Source organism: Notothenia rossii, assembly GCF_949606895.1.
Source record: "Notothenia rossii genome assembly, chromosome: 3".
Lineage (NCBI taxonomy): Eukaryota > Metazoa > Chordata > Actinopteri > Perciformes > Nototheniidae > Notothenia > Notothenia rossii.
In genome coordinates this window covers 68,578,735-68,601,452 of record NC_136901.1, presented here as the reverse complement: position 1 = coordinate 68,601,452, position 22,718 = coordinate 68,578,735, and the positions used below count along the sequence as shown (strand labels likewise).

The following is a 22,718-nucleotide window of genomic DNA, read 5'->3' as shown; positions in this document are numbered from 1 at the left end:
CTCGGCGCAGCGCTTCTCTAAAATTAGGATGAATCCTATTTTTGCCGCGGCGCAGCTGTAACGTAAGGTCGGGCAGGCAGCCCCCCCTCACAGGAAGTGGAAAGGTGAGCATCCGGGCCAGGCCCATCCTAATTTAGCAGACCCCCCTCCTTCATCACAACACTTCCACTACGATACGCACAATGGACGACGAGGTTTTCATCATGGAAGTGGAAAAACAATCTATTTTATATGATGTAACCAATGCTTACTACAAGGACAACATCAGAAAGGACAAGGCCTGGTTTTTAGTCGCTGCAGTTTGTGGAGTGGAAGGTAACAACTACATATTAATGTTTTAAAGTTAATTAATACCCAAATTAAACCCAAATCAATAACAAAACTGCGAGCCTGCACGCACGACGCTACGCTATTGAAATGCTTCTGGGACGCGTCCGGTGGGTTATGGCGCTAGACCAAAACCGCGTCGCAGCCGTGACGCGTCGCAGCCGTGACGCAGACGGACCCAGTGGAAACTGGGGGAGAGTATGACATATACACAGTCGATTCATGTACGGGTGAAAAACATGAACTGCTAGGTTTAGGGTTTACCGCAGATAGCGCGTTTACTGAAAAATATGTATTGTGCTGAAATGGTCACAGAAAAAAATGAAACAAAATAACCTTTACCAAATATCTCCCCTAAATACAAGACACAATGTAATCTGCTCCCATTTAAGTTCCCTGAGAGCATCCATTTTATATTACCTTTACCTACCAACCAATAACCAGCTTTAAATTAATAGAAATGTCAGGTTGAGTTCATGAAGTGAAAGTTATTGAAGTACTCCCATAAAATAACCATTTGAAAATCAATAACTCCTCCCATGTAACCTTGGATTATAAAATAAATGTTGCCCCAGAGTGAACAATGAATCACGAACCTTAACATTCTTGATGAGTTACATGCCTCCTTTGACAACAGCACATCTTTATCACTCGTTCACAACCTGTACAATATAATTCAAGTCTCATTTTGTATGCTCACTACTTCCAAAACATTTGTATTATATCTATCTAAAAACCTTTTGAATACATGAGACTTGCACAGAATAGTAGCTTGCCTGCTGTATGTGGAAGTCTTTTTAAATAGTAAGGTTTTAGCTTAAAGAGTATGGTTTGATATAGTTTCGCTGTTGTATAAAGAACAGTTCACTTAAATTCATCAACACCTTTCTCCTTTGTTTTCTTTTTTCGAGGCACGTTAGAAAGATGTTGTTGACAAGAAACCGAGGTTACATTGATACAGGATTCCTGAGATATGAAATCTTTCTAAATGACTAATTCAATGACATACAAATGTATATGAATGGTCCTTTTGTGGTTCGGATTCCTTAAAAAGCCTTTGGAATTGATAGGAAACTGCCGTTGTATTGTAAAAATATACTTCTATAAGGTTAAAGTCCCCATTCGTTCACATTTTTTATAAGTTCTAATAATAACTGAACATTTCTAGTGAACCCTTTTCTCTTTGGTTTGTTTTCAGTGTTTCGACATTTGAACATTAGTTGTCCCAAACGGCTCCTTGCAGATTTTGATGAAGCGGGTTTGCTTGTGTACTCCAACAGACCCCCCGCTTTGATTGGATCTAAACTGCACTGTTTCCCCATTACACAGTTATTACCTAGTCTGCTCGGATAAGCACAGCCAAAAAACACATTCTGTCCTCACCATGGCATGCCGCAGTCTAGAGAGCTCATTACAAGTGTGCACTATTTAACACCATAAAGTCTTCCAAAAACATCAGAGATCCCAAAAACGTAAACGAGTACAAATGTCATTCACATAGACTTATCAAGGACTGCATGTTGGCTTTATTTTAAATATAAAAATATCTGTTTCTCAGTTTGCATCTATGTACCCAGGGTTGGAAGGGTAACTTTAAAAGTGTATTCTGATTCAATTACTAGATCCATGTAAAAAATTAATCTGAGTATCAAAACACACTAGCAATGTATATTGATTACTTTCCGTCACATTTGGATTAGCTCAATATCAAATGCAGAGTCAATGAATACAAATACAACTTCTTTTTTTTTATTAAGTGTATTATGTAAGATAACAGAACAATGTAACCTTAAGAAGAAAGACAGCAAGATATTATGTATCAAAAATATGTTTATAGGATAACCTGCCTTTCAATAAGCATATTCAGGCAGTAGCCTATGAGCACAACACATGGGCGCATACCACAGTTTGAAAAAGCCAAAATAAAATCTGAGCACACCAAACTCTTTTACGAGCATATGGGTTCATCTACTAAATTAATAAAGAACAGATGAACCAAAGAAAGTGAAAACCATAAAGCAAATGCAGGCTCCCATTCAAAGTATTAGCCTACAGAACAATACAGTTTACAAAGAAGAAGTCCAATCTGCTAACACAATATGCTCTTCTTTAGTTTTTTAGCACATTGTAATATTGCTGGTAATACCACATTTTGTTAATGTATTGGTAATCTGATTACAACAGTTTTATGTAACAGGAATACAGTTACAAAAGTGTCCTAAATTGGGATCATTAAAGTGCATCTTATCTTATCATTTGGTATCCTGATTACATGATACTGTTAAATATAGCCAAGGCAAGGCAAGTTTATTTATATAGCACCTTTAAACACAAGGCAATTCAAAGTGATTTGCAAAAATAAAAGACAATAAGAGCATTAAGAAATAGTGCAGTGGAAACACGTTATAAAATGACCTTTAAAAACAGTCATTAAAAAGCAAAGATAATAAAATAAACATAAAACATGAATAACACAGGTATAAAACACTGAATAAACCTTTCTATTAAAGCCTCCCGAGATCTTTTTAAGTTTCCCAGAAATTCCCTTTCTTTTTTAGATTCCCTGAACCGAGGATATTTAAACATGTCACTCCCAGTCTTAGGGAGTACATTTAATGCAGTACTCCTTAAGTCTGCATCGACCTGTGACTTCACCACATACTGTAAACTCTTTTTATGCCACCTTTTTTTACCTCTCTGTTCTTTTCCACCCATACTGTGAAACTCCTTTCCTTCCTCCTGGTCCTTCTCTGCGGCTCCCATTCAGCACATCCCAGGGGTGTGTCCTCCCCGCAGGTCCACCTCCAGACAGCAGGCATTATCACAGCCACTGCAGTCTCTAGAAAGCTTTGGCCTTTCCTTTTTAGAAGGATCTCAATGAGCCCCACTCCATTCTCCTCTGCTGCCTTGCCCCCAGGGATGGAAACCATACCGAGAATTCGGCACACACCACCTGCCTGCTTCACTGCCTGGACAACACTCCACCTCATCTACTGACCCTCCTCACTCTGAAACTTCCCATCTATCACATGTCTTATTTCCTCTTCTGCTCTCCTGTCACACCTGTCTCACCTGCTTTCTCTGAATCTTTGTTTTTTTGGTATCACCCTTGCTGTTCCTGTATTGTTGCTTTAGTTATCATATCACACATTTGATAAGCACTTTACAAGCTCCATAGGTTTGACTCCTCATCCTCACAGAGTAAATGTGCAAGTATTGGCTATTACAATCAGAATGAGCCGATTGAATCCCATATGAGTCAATGGAAAAAATACTGTTAAAAGACCATGCTAATGTTAATCTGCATTCCCTTCTCTCCTTCCGATTCGAAGTGACAAATTACTACCCCAGCCAATGATTGCTTTGTCCAAAAACTCTACAAAACTTGCACGTGTATGATTGCCTCCACTGCCTCTATTCAAGACCTAATTGTTAAGGAAAATGTACTACTGGGTGGTGAGGAGGAGGCATATTTCTTTGCTCTTTACTCTCGTTCTTGAAGGAGAGACTACTTCCAAGTATTTGCAAGAACAGCAGCAGCCTCCCATAATGTGCCCTCTTCAGTGAGATTCAGGGACGAGTCCTCTAGAGACAGCAGCTTCATACTGTGTGTGACGTGTTTGCAAAATCTTTCATGTCGGGAGGAGAGGAACCGGCATTGCAAAGAAATAAATGGGATTTCTAGAGTTGGCCACTTCAAATCACTACCCAGCAACAGTGGTCAATGCAACTACCTTTGCAGACCTAATTTAATGAGTGAAGACAAATCTCGACAATGCACTGGAATATACGATTATCTTAGACTGGTAGAAAGAAACATCTCAAATACTCATATAGATGTTAATTTAATTACTTGGGTCAATGTGGGTTCATTTACTTGTCTTATTTGGTCATTAAACTGTATTTGTCTTTAATTCAACACAAGTTAGCAGTAAATAATACCTAATTTGCCAATTTAAACATAACATTTGAGTAAACTTATAATACAAAAAGGAATGTTCCTGACATAACTAATGTAGTGTACCAACTGAGGTTTTATTGTGTTGTCATAATGTTAACCCTGTTCACCTTTTCTGTAAAATGTATGGAACATTGAATTAATTAGCACTTATATACACCAAATGTTTCAGTTTAATTGCCTTCTATAGTCTGAGTGGTTTGTTTATCCCAATGTATATAACATTTTATTTATTTAAAAAACAAAAACAATGAGAGATTTTAAAAATGTCCTTACGAAACAATCTTTTTTTCAAAATTAAACAAAAATATTGTATTCTAGAAATGGATGCACATTAGAACATATTTAATAAGATGATATCTCATTTGAACAATTGAACATTGAATCCCCAATACAAATAAACCTGATAGTTGTATTCAAATGTAAACAGCTGGAATTGTTTGCCTGTGAGGGGTCTGTCCTTTAGACACCGCTTAGTCAGAAGTCTTGCACAGTGAATGGGTGACTGAGAGGGATAGTGTGAACCACCCACATGTCACGCCTTCTTTGCTTGCAGCTAATGGTGCCACCATGCGTCACAGAAGACCCACAAGTGTGTCTGCGGCGCAAAAGAGTGCAATGCATAGGGATTTGGTCATTATATGCAAAAATCCACATAAATGAGATGAAAGAAAACCCGAGACGTGTTCAGCTTCAATATATTATGTGTACAATTCTCTGTGTGTATCCAATGCATTCCACTGGATTTCAGCTGAGTCCACCTGGACTGCGGATGATCAAAGTGAGAACAAAGCAGCTGCATGCTATTACAAATAAATAGTGAGATTAAATGCAACCCTTCCCCTCTTCCTCGTATACCTCCTTTATCTTCTCCCTGGCATTCTGCGCCTCTGCCAGCTGCTGACACTCAGAAGCGTCCCGTAGCTGCAGCAACAGAGCCGAGGAGCCGCTGAGGAATATCCCTGGGCCGAATCAACTCGGCTCCTCCGATCCTCAACGCACTCCCACTCACACATCCCCATGATGCCTCCTTAATGGACAGGAAACTGCTCTTGTGGGTTTGAATGTGCTGCCCCTACGCATGCTGGGACGTCTTTAAAGGGGGACTTAACTCCAAGTGACATCTGGTTCAAAGCTTGATACTTGTGCAAAACACTATTTCAAGAAGGGCCTAGTTTAAATACTCGCTTTATCCTTCCCCGCATCACGGATGTGTCCTTAAGAACTTGTAAATGAGCAAGAGTGATCAATAGTCGTTTTGGGACTTAGCAGAATGACTGGCACTAAGTAAAGGTCTGTCAGATTCTGATTAGCCCTTTGGATTCACTCTGTAACATTATCCAAAATAAACACGAGTACACCTCAGCTCAGTTTGTCAAATCCTGTCTGCTATGAAAGTGCGGCTATTAACTCTGATACAGGTGCATGCACACACGTTTGAGCACCGGGTAACAAATGAGACAAATAATAGGAAGAGGCCAGGGAAATGCATGGTGAAGGTGCCAGCTATTTAGCACCGATGCTGGCTCTCGTTTGCTCTGGAAACACATGTACGCGTGCCATACACACAAATATCGGCTAGCAAACAAGACAATTAATTGACAGAGTCCAGGGAAATGCATGCTGACATCTGCAATTTTCTCAAAAATAAAAATCATTTCTCAGACGATGTTGTGTGGGTTTAGTGCGAGTTGAGTTAATCTATGTTTACAATGTAATGACCCTCTTTGACTCTGCTTTGGCAGCTTTTGATAAATGAGGCAGATTGTAAATGTCAGTGTTATCAAGTGTTTTTTTTCCCGTTCCCAGCCGAGTCACTTGCATCGTAGACTGTAATTAAACATGTTCCCCTGCCACTAATTTAAATATGTGCGTGTGTGTTTGTGTGTATGTGTCAGTATGACACAATTCTTACACACGTATATGATTTAATGCTGGTTCTGTCCTTGTTTTAGTGACAAAAATGCAAATAAACTACTATAGCATTACCATGCAGATAAGGACACATGACGGATGAGGCAATAGATTCAGGGAAAAGTGAAATATTAGACAACAGAGCGAAGAAATTCAAACATAGTAAATTATAAATATGCCCTTGCCTAGTTCCGTTTGTGAACTCAGCACTCCATATAATAATCTGTGATGTAGTCTCATATTGTCATAACTTCTCTAGCCTAATAATCAGCAGCCTATCCATCTTTTGTCTAGGTAACTTTGATATGTTTGCCCCTTTGTGTGCTGCACAACTTTGCCTTTCTTCCTCAATGTGCTAGCTATTAGCTAGCTAGCACATAGATAGCTCAAAGTAACTGCAGGTAAAAAATTACCCCTGAAGTTTGCTTTAGAAATGCTATGTGACGAAATATTTACACATATAAGTCCCAAGTTAGCAACCGTGGCTAGCTTATAGCATGAACCCCTACCACTGGCCTTAAGACAACATATGTAAAATAAATCAATTTTAATCGGTTTTCCTGCAAAACGTGTGCTGGTGCAATGTAATGTAATGTAATGCTGGTGTCAAACAGAAGTTGTTGTTCCCATGCTTACCTACAGTTTGATAAACGCATTTAGTTAAATTAGTGTTTTAAATGTTGACCAGAATACTGATGTGTAAGTAGCAATACAGCTACTTAAGGACACATTTTCACGTGATCATTTGCTTTGTAGCACAGCACAGCTTTTCATATATACAACATCAATTATTTGATCAATTGAATTTGTTGACGCGTTTATGCTCTGCTTCAGGCCCAGATATTCTGGTGTCCTCAGGTCAGATCGTGGGTGTAGCAGCAGGTCTAGAAACGTACAGAAATGAAGAAAAAGCATTTGTGCGCACATTGCTTGAACATAATGCTTTGGTAACCCCTTAACCTGCACACAGGGATATATAGAGATAGTGAATCCCATAGTATACCTCATTCCCCTTGATAATACATATTATACAGGAGCATGTTAGACAGACTGACAGACTGTTCAACCTTCACCTATTATTAAACCATATTCCTTGATGTATTTGTCTGAATACATAGAATGGTATAAACGGTAGCTCATCACCTATTCTGCACTGCTTGGTTATTTTAGCCTTGACGTGTTCAACATAGGCATTTAGAATTCCTTATAAGCCTTTCATTTCAAAAGTAATTATTTCTTCAATGCTGATGGCAGCAGCTTGGTCATCTTCGGCCTCCTATTCGTGTGTGAGATGTGTTTCAGTGCTTCAGTGACAAGACCTCCTCCAGAGTGCATGGTGTGTTGTGTCATGTCCTGTCATGTCCTGTCCAAGCCAGACTGCTGTCCTCTTGGTAGAAGGAGAACTAGCCCAGGATTGGATGACATTTGTCACACGTATTCTGGTCTCCTCATTAGGAGGTGCAATTGCCCCCGTGGCTCAGGCGGGAGCTGAGAGAACGGATGTCATCTGGGGGTTGTGGGAAGTGTATGACCATGATGCTCCTATTTGGGAATATCTGTTAGGTCGTTACTGCGCCGCTAATGGCGTTTCAGTGGGACATGAATGTGTGTATGGACGTGATGGAGATGGATTTCTGATCATCAACACCAAGCCTTGAATGTCAGCTTGCCCTGTCATCCTGCCATGACATGTCGGTATCAAACTGCTACTGCAACTCACTGTGTACTGCAAAGGAGAACTGTGTGGGAAAACAAAAGTTAAAACAAAAGTCATAACAGCATTGTTTAATGAAACGCTAAATAAATGAACATCCACATTGAAATTAGACCACACAATTCTTGACATGCCCATTAAGATGAACGAGTGTGTCAGTGTTTGAAGCGCTTTGTTTACGTATTAAAGCAAAACGCACTTGTTTACTTTCCAGATGTCAAGATAAAATCTTGACAGCGTCGTCTGCTGGAAAGCACTTTGTGTTTTTTAATCCTCGTAAATAAAAGGCGTTGAATAATCTCCTTTTTGAGGGATGAGGAAGTTTATCTGATGGCCATAAGAGTGATGACTGAGATAAGATAAATTAAAGACTTATACAGTTCTATTGTAAAACGCTTTAATTCTTAAAACAAGTGGCAACAGGTTGAATAGAGAGCGAATTGTAGGGGTTGGAAGAAAAATGCTAATACATAATGTCATCATTATTGATATTGGGATTGTTGTTGTTATTTGGAATAGCCTAGAGTCAATCTATGTTATTTTCTTGGAGACAGGGGCAGGTGCTATTATCTTCTTCTCCCTGCTCCTTTTCGGGTATGCTGTGTTTTCAAAGAGATAATTTGTAAATAATTGTAATACATTTAGTTTAGGAACAAAAACAAAAATGAAATCTGTTTACGTATTAAAGGCATTGGATAGTACATTGATATTTAAAATCAACAAAAATCCAAGAGTATTTTCAATAACAAAATATTTATGTCTGCTGTTTGGTGGAGAGTGTAAAGAATGTTAATTCTAGCTTTTCTTTCCTGAAAACACCTTTTGGTTGCGTCTAGCAATGAAAACATATAATTTTGCGAAACAATAAAATGAATTAAAACCAGATGTGCTCTGCATATCCTGCACGTAAACCATGAGCTGCAGAACCCTCTGATACAAACATAGGAACATGAACACACTGATATTTCTACGTCTAATTAAGAGTTCCACTTATAGTTGAGACTAAAGCATTTGTGTGTTAAACCAACTGTCACAGCAAAGATGTCGATCTCATTATCAACATTTGTAGAGGTTTTTTCTCATTAACAACCTCACTTTTGATGCGTCCACGAGCTGCATTTCCTACACTACACCTCATCACCATGGAAACCCTGAGTTGTGAAGATGTTTATTGGTATTCTCCGCCGCCGCCGAACAGTGTGTTTGTGTATGTGTGAAAGTAATAAGAGAGTGTGTAATTACAGCTGCACAACAATCACGTAAACTCCATTCTCACTCTCACAGCTGGCAGTGATTTTGGATCTTGACCTTTGTACAGACTGTATTAAAGTCATGGTCAAAGGACTCAGAGCTTTTATAAGATCCTATATGATGGCTTATCATTTCTAGGTACAAGCCCGACTATTATACGTTTTTTCATCAATATATTATAAGTCTCAGATATATACAAAATATGTCTCTGAAGTGTTTGGCTCCAAACACCAAACAGATCATTGCAGCATCCCATAAACCCCTCTGTTTCTGCCCTGTTTACAAAGTGCTGATTCTCTGTCTGTTACTTTAGATGAAAATAAGGAGCCACTCCCCACGCCCCTCTGAGAGATATTTGGTTAGAAAGAACACAATGGTGCTCTAGGAGGAGATGCAGGTGATAAGGTGGGGGTGTTACCTTGGTTGGTGATTGGCTAATGATTACACAAGCCAAAAAAACCTTATGACATCATAAAGTGGCCAAAATCTGAACAGCCCATTTTCGGACAGGTTTTCTATATAAATGGATCAGGACTTTAATACCATTTTATAATCTCCCTTTTTTTGTTGTCGGCCTGCCTCACTCCCTATTGTACACACCCTATTTTTTCCCCTTTTATCTAACTTTTTTTAAAATGTAACTTCAGAGGAATTAGATTTCCGTCTTATTACACATCGTGGCAGCCTGTGCGAACTAAACGTTGGATGGTTCTCTGTTGCTTCAATTCCAAACAAATTCAATGACCACTGTCATCCAAAATTCATGGTTTCACTCACTATTGTCCCCGCACTGCATCTGCAGGCTATTTTGAATGTGTTTATTTAAATGTATCTCCTTCTGATTTCTTTACTGTCTCTCTAAAAAGAAAAAATACTTTGGAAGAGATGATTTACATAAACATGGTCAGAGGTAGGCAAGTGTTTTATCGAGGATAAATAGTGGTCCTGCGATGACAGGAAAGTGTGTGTGTGTGTGTGTGTGTGTGTGTGTGTGTGTGTGTGTGTGTGTGTGTGTGTGTGTGTGTGTGTGTGTGTGTGTGTGTGTGTGTGTGTGTGTGTGTGTGTGTGTGTGTGTGTGTGTGTGTGTGTGTGTGTGTGTGTGTGTGTGTGTGTGTGTGTGTGTGTGTGTGTGTGTGTGTGTGTGTGTGTGTGTGTGTGTGTGTGTGTGTGTGTGTGATGAGATGAGATGACTGAGAGGAGGGCCATCTGTACTCAGATCTCTTTAAGTACATGTCCTTTAAACGACGTATGTAATTTAATTGTTGTATTTCCGCAAGATACGATGAGGCATATCACACGTAATCGTTCCCAACTGGGAAATCTACATGTGGTAACGAGTTGTGGAAACAACTAGAAAGCAATTTGAGTCAAATACATTACCTAAATTAAATAAACAGTGGTACAAATTGAAATATTTAGGTAGATTTCGATTTTGAGAGTCTGTTCCACTATGCCTGTGTGTGAAGGCAGCTAGGAAATAGTTTTGCAATAGTTAGGTCAATAAATGAGTGGAGCTAATTTAAAAAACAGTTGTATTCCCTGTATTCTTCACTTTTACAACCCAGCTCTTGTTCTCTGTCCTATATGTTTAGTAGCCCACTGAGCAACTCAATGATGACTTCCTAAAATGCATTTTGTCTTGTGCTTAGCTTCTAGGTTGAGAGACAGTGACAGATTATGGACAGTCAAGACATGTTTCAGGTGGGATTTGAGAGCAGGAACATTTCACCGCCCTTAAAATTGGGTCTATAAGAAAATAACCTGAGTAGACATTTCCATTTGTATCAGCAAACAAGTGTTGAATAGGACTGTTGTAGAAATAATGCTCTGTGGTGAGGTTTTGCAGCAAGGACCAAACAAGTAGTGGAGAATGTCAGAAAAACAGATATATCAGATTATTGAGTGTGACACACATCATGGCACTGATATTTGCTGTCAACATAAAAAATAACCGCCATTTTTCTTTTGAACTAGTAAAATGACCCTCACAAACATCTCAGTGTCTGTTCATAATTTATTTCAATAGATCATCAAAAACTACCATATTGTCTCTACTCTGTCATGTCAATCATTTGCCACCTCACCTGTCTCTCTCTTTCTCCTACATCTGTTGAAACAACTCTTCACTTAGGCCCTCCATTATTAGGAAAGAATATATATGTGTATTTTATTGCCATGGTAATTCACAGAAAAGAAAACACAAAAGAGAAATTCTTTTTTTTTTCTTGATACTAAAGTGCAGTGCAGATGAGTTCTGAATTGGATGCAAATGAAAATGGAAAATGTTAAGAAATTACATTTTTTTTTACTACTATTAGCCAACCTTTTTAGCATGTTCTTCGCTGTGGCAAAGAAAATAAGGCTTTTTGCTATTATTAACAGTAATTTCAGCCTTTCCCTGCGATTGTTAGCCTGCCGTGCACAGTTGCGTTTCCTTCCTGATTGTGATGCATCCTCCACCCAGGAGCAAATCAGTTCACTAGTTCAGCACTTCAGGGCGAATCAGAAATTGTTCAGTACTGCCGCTCGCTCCAAAGATCAAAATGGCATGTCCGAGGGTGGCCTGCAGTGTAAACTATTGGATATGGAAAAAGCCACGTAATTGCTGCCGTTGAAGCCCACACGTTCCGCCTGTTTTATGTCCCATACAGAATTACTCAGTGGGGTGAGGGAAAGTCAACCAGCATAATGCAAAGTCCTGCTGCCTATACTTTGCCTGTCAAACCGCTAACAAGCACAAATGATTTTTTAATGATAGGCCCCTCTATCCCACAAAGCTGTCTACGCACAAACACTAGAGCTCGTACACACACAACCGGCAACGTTGTACACAATCTCTCCCACACACATCCGTAATGAGTTTTATCAAGGGAAGTACATGTGGTTTAATGGATCACTGCAAATGCCAATCCCACCCGCACTATTGTGTTGGAGTTCCAACAAGATGCTTCCTTTTCCCCTGTGTCACTTCTCAGAGAAACAACGTGCATTGCATGAAAACTCCAAATGATGATGCATAGCAGGGGCAGGAAGCTATAGTCGCATTGTTTGGGCCTCATGGTTTCTATTGTTTTATGCTCATTGGAGAAAAACAGTATCGCAGCAATGTTTACGTCAAAGTGGCAAAGCAGGAAGTCAGGTGAAACTGTTGAAAAGTCAGCAAAATGACCATATCTTTAAAAACTATTGGCCAGTAAGACCATTTAAGAAAGTATCCAATATGCTGAAAAAGAAGACAGATTTGTATTGAGTCCATCTGGTTTGCAAAATGTAGAACTTCAACACAGGAAACCCGTTCCTACTTAACCGAAGGTAACGTGCGTTGCCTACAACGGTCCGCGTCAAAGACCAAGTGTTTTATTTGTGTATCCATGACAAAGAATCTAACCTAAACTTAGCAAAGTGCTGGAGTAATGGTAATCTGTAGTACTGTAGTAAAACCTAAACTATGATTTTTGTGGCTTAAGCGAACAAAACCTAACCATAGCGTTGTATTATCATAGCATGTAATTCTTTCTAGCAACTATCTGTTACAGTTAAAGAAGGAACAGACAATTCTTTTTTTCCTATTTGTCAATCTCAAGGGCACAGACGAAAGTTGTATGTTGTTGTTTCATGTGGAGGGCTTGTGAGTTGACGGTCTTAAACTCAGTGGTTTCAAGTAATTTGCTAGTTCTGTTTCTGTTCAGGTATTTCATTTCATTGGTAGTCATTAAAATGTTATTAAGGATACACTGATTGAGTTATATATGGTTCACCTCATATATTCTGTTTTCATGCAGGCTGGAAAATAGCCTTGCTTTCTATCCTGTAGTTACTTACAGCAAACATACCCTTTGCTCTCTTTCCCTCACATACTCGCCTTTCATGCGTTTTTTCTGCCTTTGCTGCCATTCACTCCGGTTCAAGGAAGCTTCCCCTATCATGCTGCTACTGTATGTCTCCATAGAAGTCTAACGCAGATCTACACACATCTTCCTATCTCGTAAAGCCATGCCCCATTTCAATTGAATCAGATTAATCACAAACAGCACTGATTGAGGCCTTTCTTGTTCATCTTGTATTTGATTCCACGTACCCTGAAACGCCTTATCGCATCTTTCTTTTCACATCTGTTTTGGTCCTCTCCATCTTAAACATTATGTCTTCTACTCTATTAGTACATGTCAAACGTACATGTCAGAATGTACACAATGAACAGACGCAGATGCGCTCAGCTGGAAGCAGCTGTGGAAGCCGCTCAGGGCTCAACACACACATTAATGCGCAGTGCAAGCTTAAGAATGGCAGCGGTGGTGTATCAACAGAAAGGCATTGATCTGATTAGAATGAAGCCCCATATTTTGCCCCCACATCTGTCATACTATCATATAACAAATATGCGATTGGTTTTCTATGTGTGGAATAACTGAGATAGATTTTTATGTCTTCTTAAACCCAGCACCCTAATCCATCTTTCTTGAGTATATTGCTCCGGCATAAGGCTGTGTCTGTACTGCTCAGGGTGATAAGGAGTGATTGGATTTTGCATATGGAATCACTGGTTATGGCAGGTTAATTGTACGGAGTGGTCGCCTTTGGGACGTAACATTAGACATTTGTGGCAAGCACACACACACACACACACACACGCACACGCACACGCACACGCACACGCACACGCACACGCACATTCACTAACGCACGCTTTGATGTTGCTTCCATGTAGTGTTTGTTTAGATTAGAAGATGTGTTTGTGTTCCCGTTATTGTCGCTCTAGTTGAATGGGATGATTTGCATAAAACATCATTTGTGGAGTAGACTCTTTTCTAGCGAGCAGTTCTTTTTAAAGCTTGATTTCCTCGCTGATGTTAAAGAAGCCATGTGCTCTGCTCTCTCAGGCCTCCTGGAGTTCTCTCCCGTCCTCCTACGATACTTCATCTCAGGTATGGGTTCATCACTAGCGTTAGATCCTGTCCATATACAGTAGTAGTGTGGTGTACATTTCTAACTCGTTGTCAAATTCCCCTGACTGTAAAGTAAAGAAACTTCCTTTTGTGATCTTTTATGATAAGTGGGAGGAAAAGACAAAGAAGCACAGAAGAAGAGGATGGGTAATATTCCCTCATGTCTCGCGGTGCTCTGGGCCTCCATAGCTTGTTTGATGCTTGGCGAGCTGTAGCCCGTAGAAGCTGAATCCACCTGTGGAGTTATTGGCTTTCTAGTCCAGTCCATCTGTTTGTCTGAGTAGAAGTATAGAGCCTGTCAACACTCCCCCGTTTCCTTTTAGGCCCTCTCTCTCTATCTCTCTCTCTCTCCTCATTACTTTCAGCAACTCTGGAGTTTTCCAAAAGAGGCCGTGAAGAGGAGCAGTGAAGATCCAGGAGACGATTTTCATCTGTTTAATTCCTCTCAGTCTGATTGCGTCCGTACGCCTGATGAGTCACAGTTAACCCAGTCACACAGCTGTGTGATTCCCAGCGCAGTGTGCAGTCACAATGCCATCCTCTCCTCGCTCGCCTCTTCCTTTCCCCTCCCTCGCAAACCACTAATGAAGTGAATCACAACTGTTTTCCCCCCCGATCCCTTTACCCCAACAGCTGATGGTGAGCGATTGCATCCACAATACTCTTTTAATTAGTATAGAGAATAAATTGGTTGAGCATGCCTTTTTCCTTAATTGCTTTTTCCTCAGCTTGGATTTAATTGGGCTGCAGCACTGTTTATTGATCTCCTTTGATGTGCTTTAATTTGGATAATTTTATATATTTATTTTGGAAGTGACGAGTGGGTTTGTCTTGAGGGGGAGAGTGTTAGGCAGCGGGGCCAGTATTGCAGCAGACTGCAGTATATCCAGAGCCCAGGGTCCGGCGTGTGATGGCAGCTAGGTGGGGAGATGATCAAACCCAGAAGGCAGCAAAGCAGCTCCACTACAGTCTGAGAGGCCTCAAGTGAACAGCTCTCTGATCTCACATCAACACCTCATGAATGCCAATGCGGAGCAGTAAAGTGAGGCAGGCAGGTCCTCTAAGCCAGCTTTAACAGGCCTGCAGGCCGCTACATATTCCTTCCAGTAGCTAGTTTGTAGTTTGTGCCTGATTCACGCTGCGTCATCTCTCTCCCTCCTGCCTGGCACAACAAAGACCAATTTTCAGCCTCCGCCTCCGTAGTTTCATAATTAGTTTGCTTCTCTGCGTGTGATTGTGGGTTTGTTTGCTAGAGACACGCTTATGAGTGTTTGTTTGTCTCCATTTACTCCCTTTGACTTATATCAATCCCCACACCCGCCCAATGTAACTCCGCTTTCTCCCTCGCAGGGGGGAACTTCACCCTGGCTGAGCTTGGGGTCTGCGAGCCGACTCCCCCTCCGCACCCCAACGCCGTTCCCTACTGTCCTGACCTGGCCCTCCTCCAGAGGGGGTACTCGCTGAGCGCTGGCTCTGATGCTGACTCGGACCCCGAGGGGCCGCTGTCTCCAGAGCGAGCCATCCAGCTGTGGGCCGGACAAGGACGGGTTAAGTCCCGTCGCAGCTCGGGAGTGTCCAGTCGCGAGAACTCTGCGCTCACCCTCACAGACTCTGAGAATGACAACAAGTCTGACGACGAGTCAGGTAGGACTCTTGAAAGATGTGTTAAATGACAAGCCCATTGGTTTGAGGAAAAGGGAGGGTGTTAGACTCAACAAACTGACAACAAATCAGGGAGAGGATGGACTGATTGAGAATGATTGTCCATTTCTAAAGAGATCCTAAAGGTTTGTCGATATTGTCGAAATCTTCAGACCACCTCTAAAGCAGACAGCCTTTATATAAATTGTGAGCGAGTTGGATTTATTGATTGAGTCTGTTTCTGATCTGAAGAACAGTTCTTGGACCCTCCCCCCCCTCTAGAGACCCATCCTTATTTTCATCAATAACACTTAGACAAAGCCCTTTAACTCTACCATCTTCTCCCACTTATCTCCCAAGATCTCGCAACTGATCTGTCAATTCAAATCTTTTAGATTCTTTTGGATTCTTTTGTGATCCAACACAAGATAAAAGATGCAGTCAAAGAGAAGATGTCTTTGAATCTCAAAGTGAGTGTGAGATCGGATGTCCCCAGGGGGAAACTTCTTCCTCTGGCAACTTTGTTTACTGGCAGCTTTCCCCATTTCCGTGCTAATCCCAACGCAGTGTTAAACCTGCGCAGGTCTTCGCCGAGGTGTTTATGGAGGTGAATGGGTTAATGTGTGAGGGTTAGATGGAAGGAAAAGAAACAGTCTAATTAATTGAATTCTCGACAGAAACACATATCAGCCGTAGATCAACCTCCATTGGCCTCGGAATCAGAAACAACTTCTGTGGACTGATCAAAATACTCAACACCTATTAAACACATCAAGGAACACCTTCCCCGAGACGCGCCTCTCATCCCACCATCCGATAATTGCTTTGTGGTTAATTACCAAGCTAATCTGGAAACCGCAGATATCAGCCTAAGACACCGCTCTCGCTCTCTCTGTCTCAGGGCCAGCAGAACGCCATTGAGCGCTCCTTTGCCAGCAATTCCAGACCTTACGAAATTAGCTTCTTAATCCTGTGCTATATTGCGATTATCGTTTGCCTGCAGTATGTCACCGAGGGTTGATTGTTGGGAAGATCAAACGTTTTTCCCAAAAAGGACACTTTTTCAAAGATATTTCATCATGTATACGCCTGTGCTCCGACAGGATCTAAACATCTACTTGTGTGTTGATTCATATTGCAGAACGTGTCAAATAAAAGTCAATTCAATGGAATGCCACACTTCAAAAGTTTACCTTCTCTATCGAGGCCTTCAGAGGGAACCACGGGCATTTTTGGGCTCGTCTCATAGTTTCACAGACCGGAGATTTAGATCAGGCGTCTGTATCGCTGTCTCTGCCAGCGTGAAGAGATCTGAGGCAGCACGTCAGCCGGATAAAAGCACCAGGTGTGTGTGTGTGTCTGATCAAGTCAATTTGTTAGTTATTTTGTTGCTCTGAATGAGGAAATGTCACCCTTCGCTCCGGCAAAAAAGAACATCTGATACTGCAGGCACGTCATACCTCAAAGCACCCTGAAGCCAGGAAGATTTCACTCCCACCAGACCTAACCAGCCGAGTGCCCCGAGCAGTGCGGCGGCTGCATTTGCAAAGGCGCGTATATGTTTGTTACAGAGTCTATCATTGTCTTTCTATATGCTACTCTGTCTCTCCACGGGTGTGAGAGTGAGCCTAAACCCTGTACGTGTGTGTGTGCAAGTGTGAAATAGAAGCAACGGGAGTGTCAAAACAGCAGGAAGAGGATCTGAGAGTCTAATAATAGAGATTGACAGAGGCAGAAAGAGAAACAACATCATAAACACATGCTAACAAATCAAAAAGACTGTGACGTGCTAAAACACCAAATAGCAGCACTCTCATCTCACCGCGTCTCTAACAAGCTTCTGAAGTCTCACCTTGCTTCTCCTCCTCCTCCACCTCCTCTTCTTCATCTCCCTCCTCTCCCGCCTTTTCGTCTTCATCTTTCAAGCTCCTTCTTCTGTCTTTTCTTGGATCACGCTGCGCCTCTCAACGTCTCTCGTTATGCTTCTGTCAGTGCATCTCGCCGGCGTGACTGACAGGTGTCAGTTTGTGGGTCTAGGGTTCCCCTTCAGGGCAGGAGCATACACGAGAATAAAGGTGCACGTGTGCCCTATTGCAGATTGCATTACCAAAATAGAAAGCCCTGAGACACGGTGACAGCTATCCAAAACCTCAGGGAAAGTATTATTTGAGAGCTTGTTTTTGTGTCAACAGGGCAACTGGCTGTAGAGTAATTGCTCGGTACATTTCCTCATTCCTTTTCCTTTCCTTACATTTAATTAAAAATAATTAATTAACTACAAATGAAGTTGAAGTTGAGCTACAAATTAGAAAGATTTAATTTCTCATATTTCAGGTTGCCTAAGCACACGTTCTATTTTAAAGTGTTTGTTTTTGCAGTACTTGAAAATCCTGAAAAAACTAACAACCTGAGTCGATAACAAATTAAAGAGTGTTGACCTTTGGATAGATAGCAGTCGTCAGTTACAGAGTCTGGTGCCTTCGCTAGTCTCAACACAATTAGCACTATACGCACCTAATGTAATGGAGACAGATCACAAGACTGGTAAAGAGAACTTTGAATATTGCTGTGTTTTAAGTTATTGTTCTTCATTGATACATTACATACAGGACCAGGCTATTATGTATGTTTGTGAGCTTGCAATGGACAGAGGGAGATAAATATAGTTTCAACCTGCATTTTCCTAAATTAGGAAAGGCACGTTTTGTAACTGAATGCTAATACAATATGAAAATCTTATTACAGTATTATTCCAGTGATTAAAAATGAAAGGCGCATAGACATGCCTGCAAACACACATTATGACTTTTAAAACACTCAGAGAACAACAGACATACGTTGGCACCTGCCTAAAATGTGAAGTTACTTATCTAGCAATGTGTTTCAAATGTGTAGCTGTCTTCCCGGGAAGCCCTCTGGCACCTGTTAAATCAGTTTCTAAACTAAAACTCTGTAATTATTTTTCATTTGTTTTTTCATTTACTGCTGAATTCCAATTACCTACAAGTATGTAAAACCCGTTAAACGAGTTTCCTAAATGCAACTCAGGGATTTTTTTCCCTACATCCAGCTTTATTGTCAAGTATTGAATAAAGACACTTTCCTTTTATTGCCCCTTCCAGACACTATTAAAATAAAGAGAGTAGAACGTTGACTTGGCACAGCCAATCCAAGTTTCATCTGCGCAAGCAGCACAGTGAGACAAACAAATATGGGCATAGAGAGCGGCATTGAGAGATTTCATTTTGGCAAAGTGGAGGAAGAGATTTACTGTCACACTGTGCACCGCCTCGTAAAACGTCCGTCTGGAAACACGGGCGGGAGAATAGGAGCGCTTGTAAATTCTCACAGCAGTGCGTGATGACTGCATCCAAACTGCATTGATCAGGAGGGAGAATGATTAAAACATGCATTAGATGAAATAAGATCAGGCTTTGACATTGATTTAAACCTGAAGCCCGGTGCAGGCTTTATGGCCACAATCCATAGTCCAGTGCTTTACACATCCTTATGTGTGTGTGGCCCCATATGCCTCTGTGTCTCATAAAGAGAGCTGTCTGTTAAGGAAACAGGCAGAATCTAATTCAACTTCAACATTGTTTCCCCGTCAATAAATCTCCTTCATACGGCCGACTTTATGAACGCGGACACTGGCCGCTCCCTCCACAGCCCAGGCCACGCCCAGTCACACATGCATTCTGATTAGCTGCGATATCCCTCTCCGTCTTCCTCCTCCCGCTCAATCTCTCCATCTGGTCGACTGGATAATAAATCATAGGCTCGTATTGTGACGCGTGTGACAGGATGTATTAATCTCCTAATTAGAGAATGAAAAGGTGGCGCTAAATTTAGTCTGGCCTTTCTGCCTAACCCTGCCGCCAGTCCAGGCATGCTCAATTGCCTGGTTTCCATCACTTCTTTATTGGAGGGTTTTCCGCACCGTTAGAAGCTGGTTTATGTTGATTAAACTTTATGCTAATTGGATTTTTTTTTTGACAAAGCTGGAAAACTTTTAAACGCCACTTAAAACATCTGCAGTCACAATTTTTGTGTTTTTCTTTTTGGGTTGCTGGAGATGTAATTATGTTTTATAAAAGCCGCATTGGGCAAAGTGATTCCTGATTAACTAATCAAATCTGCTAGCACAGGTGGCAGAGTGCCTGCACCCGCGCTGTCCTCTTTATTCTATTTTAATGTACCAAACCAATCCCACCATAAATCAAAAGCGAATCAACCAAGTCAGCCGAGGTGTTGCTACTTTAGGGAGTTTTTCGAGCACGCAGAGGACTGTCTTGCAATCAAGGTAAATTAAGATAATGTTTAATCATGATCATTTTGAATTGTGAATAAAAAGCTCTATACTTTTGTGAATACTATAATTATATGTCACGCAGTGATTGTAGGAGCTTTTTTTTCTGCCACTCTCAGTGCTGGTAACTCGGCCAATGCAGCTCCTGTCGATCAAATTCAAGCAACACTTATAGAGTTGGACTGGTGGGGTCCCCCAAGACCACTGCTGTCCCCTCAGGGTCTCTGAGAGTGTGTGTGTGAGTAAGAAACTGAGAGTGAGAGCTTGTGTGCGCGTGTGTGTTAGCAGGGTTGGGGGCATTAGCCTCTGATTGAGTTTTCAGAGAGCAACGTGGGGTGCGAAAGGCTCGACAATGGTCTAACAGAATTAGTAGCTTGTGATGAATGGTGTGTGAGAGCAGCACTGACAGCTCGCTTTCACAAACACACGCCACTGTGAGTGCGAGTAAATGTGTGTGTGCGTGGCTGCATGCTTCACCCACTGGTTCAAGGACTTTTTGTCCATGCAGTGAAAGCTATGCACTCAGGATGGAGCAAAATTGCAACACACGCTTACACACACTTCTAGTGTCCGTCTTTGGGTTAGGCCCATTGTTTGAAAAATGCCCACAGACAAGATCAATAAAGATTGGTGTTTCAACATACATTTTCATACACTTGCCAATGAAACAAAACATGAACCCCTCATTGCGGACTAAATAAAGACATTGTTGAACCGAATGGACACACAAACAGACAGACACACACACACAGGAAGATGTCTGCACACACACACACACACACACACACACACACACACACACACACACACACACACACACACACACACACACACACGCACACACACACACACACACACACAGAGATGCATAAGAGCAGTGTTTAATAAAAGCCTGGGATATTGATCACAGTAGATGGATGCTAACTCACATTAAAGGGAGGGAGCCTGGAGTGATGGAGAGAAGAGAAGAAAAAGAAGAGGGAAACACAAACAGTGAATAAGCACAAAGGGAGAGATGAAGAGGGGGATTTTCACATAAAAATGACAACGAGGGCTTTGGAAAAAATATGTTTTTGTGCGTTCTCAGTGTAAGAAGGCAGCCGTTGCATCCGCAGTGAAGGCCCTATACTAACGGTGTTATTATCAGGTAGATGAGAGGAGCCGGAGAGTTTGGAATATCATTGGCGTCGGATTTGTAACTTGCTGACGACCATTCTGCCGCCCTAATAGGGAATTTAGTTAGCCGTAATGGCCTCTCATGCTGTCTTCAGACCTGCCAGAGAAAGAGAGGCGAAAGGGAGAGAGGGAGGGAGAGAAGGAGCACTGAGAGCAAATTGAGAATTCTCCAGCCAATTATGAGTGATCATATTTTCCTCTGCATGCAGCTGAAACTACTTTTGTAGTTTAATGGCCAGCGTTTTGCTTCCTAATGAAGCCCGGGGTATCAGATTGAGGGAAAGAATGAGGTAAAAATGTGCATGATGGGAAGTCAGGAGGCCGGATTCACTTTATTTCCGTGTGTCTTTAACCATACATCACATCTACTTTGTATTTGTTTTCCGTTTGATTGTGCTTTTCTTTTCCAGTTTTACTCATACTTTCTCTCTTGATTTTGTATTTATGTTTGTTTTTCTCCTGCTTTTTTCTTTCTTTTTTCTCAATCTCCCCTCCTTCAGCTTACCTAGATGATGATGAGGAGGATGAGGATCCATTTGGGGACTATGTAATCAGTAAGTCACGTCTGGCTCTAGCCTCTCTTAGATTACTCGGCCGCAACACGTGATTGTGTTTGATGTGCTTTTGTGCCCTTTGCTCCATTTGTCTGTGTGTGATTTACGGTGTTGTCTATAAGTTGATGTTTTTCTTTTATGAAAGAGGCTGTTGCACACAGTGTACTAGCTTCTAACCAGGTTCCAGCTGAGAGTACAAAATGTTCCCCGAGTCGACTCAAAGGCTTGCTCTTTTCTCCAAAATTGCACATATTACCGTAATGTTGAAATGAAACATTACATGTTCTGCTGCCCATTGTTAAAACTTGTCAGGATTTTGACGTCAGGTTGAGAAAAAAGGACGGTAAAATGATTGCTTTCTGTACATTTCTCTTGTGTTTCCATCTGATACAAGCCAACCATTGTTCTGTTTCATATGCCTCATCTGCATTTACGAGCTCCTTTCATTAGGATCTCATGTTCATTAGCACTAGTCCAACTGGTTAATCTCTTTGCACTTGATCAGAGAAAATTTCCCAGAGGGCGCGTTCTTTCTTTCCCTCACTCCTCCACTACCGGAAGCTCAGCCGTATTTACTCGTGTCTCGGAGATTGTTTGTCTCTATGAGCGGGAATTAGTGTTAATGTTTGCGTTATTGGGCTGTGGAGTTTTCATCTGTTTTCATTAGTGGAATGAGAAGAGCGAGTGAGAGGGAATGTATGGTATTGTAGAAGCAAAATAATCCTGTGTGTGTGTGTGTGTGTGTGTGTGTGTGTGTGTGTGTGTGTGTGTGTGTGTGTGTGTGTGTGTGTGTGTGTGTGTGTGTGTGTGTGTGTGTGTGTGTGTGTGTGTGTGTGTGTGTGTGTGTGTGTGTGTGTGTGTGTGTGTGTGTGTGTGTGTGTGTGTGTGTGTGTGTAAGCAGGTGAAGGTTATTTTGAATGCCTCTGTG

At 41.4% G+C, this 22,718-nt stretch overlaps 1 protein-coding gene across 9 annotated transcripts in view; it reads left to right on the top strand.

Annotated features, from left to right (window-relative positions):
• The window catches only part of tenm2a (teneurin transmembrane protein 2a), a 220,585-nt gene that overhangs the window by 59,978 nt on the left and 137,889 nt on the right, over positions 1-22,718 (top strand). For 8 of the 9 annotated variants that reach the window (XM_079671451.1, XM_079671450.1, XM_079671449.1 and 5 more), the window contains exon 3: positions 15,461-15,754. The exons of the other annotated variant lie outside the window; for it this stretch is intronic. In XM_079671451.1, the coding sequence (XP_079527577.1) occupies positions 15,461-15,754 (294 nt within the window). The remainder of the gene's footprint in view (positions 1-15,460; positions 15,755-22,718) is intronic. 9 annotated transcript variants of the gene reach the window in all.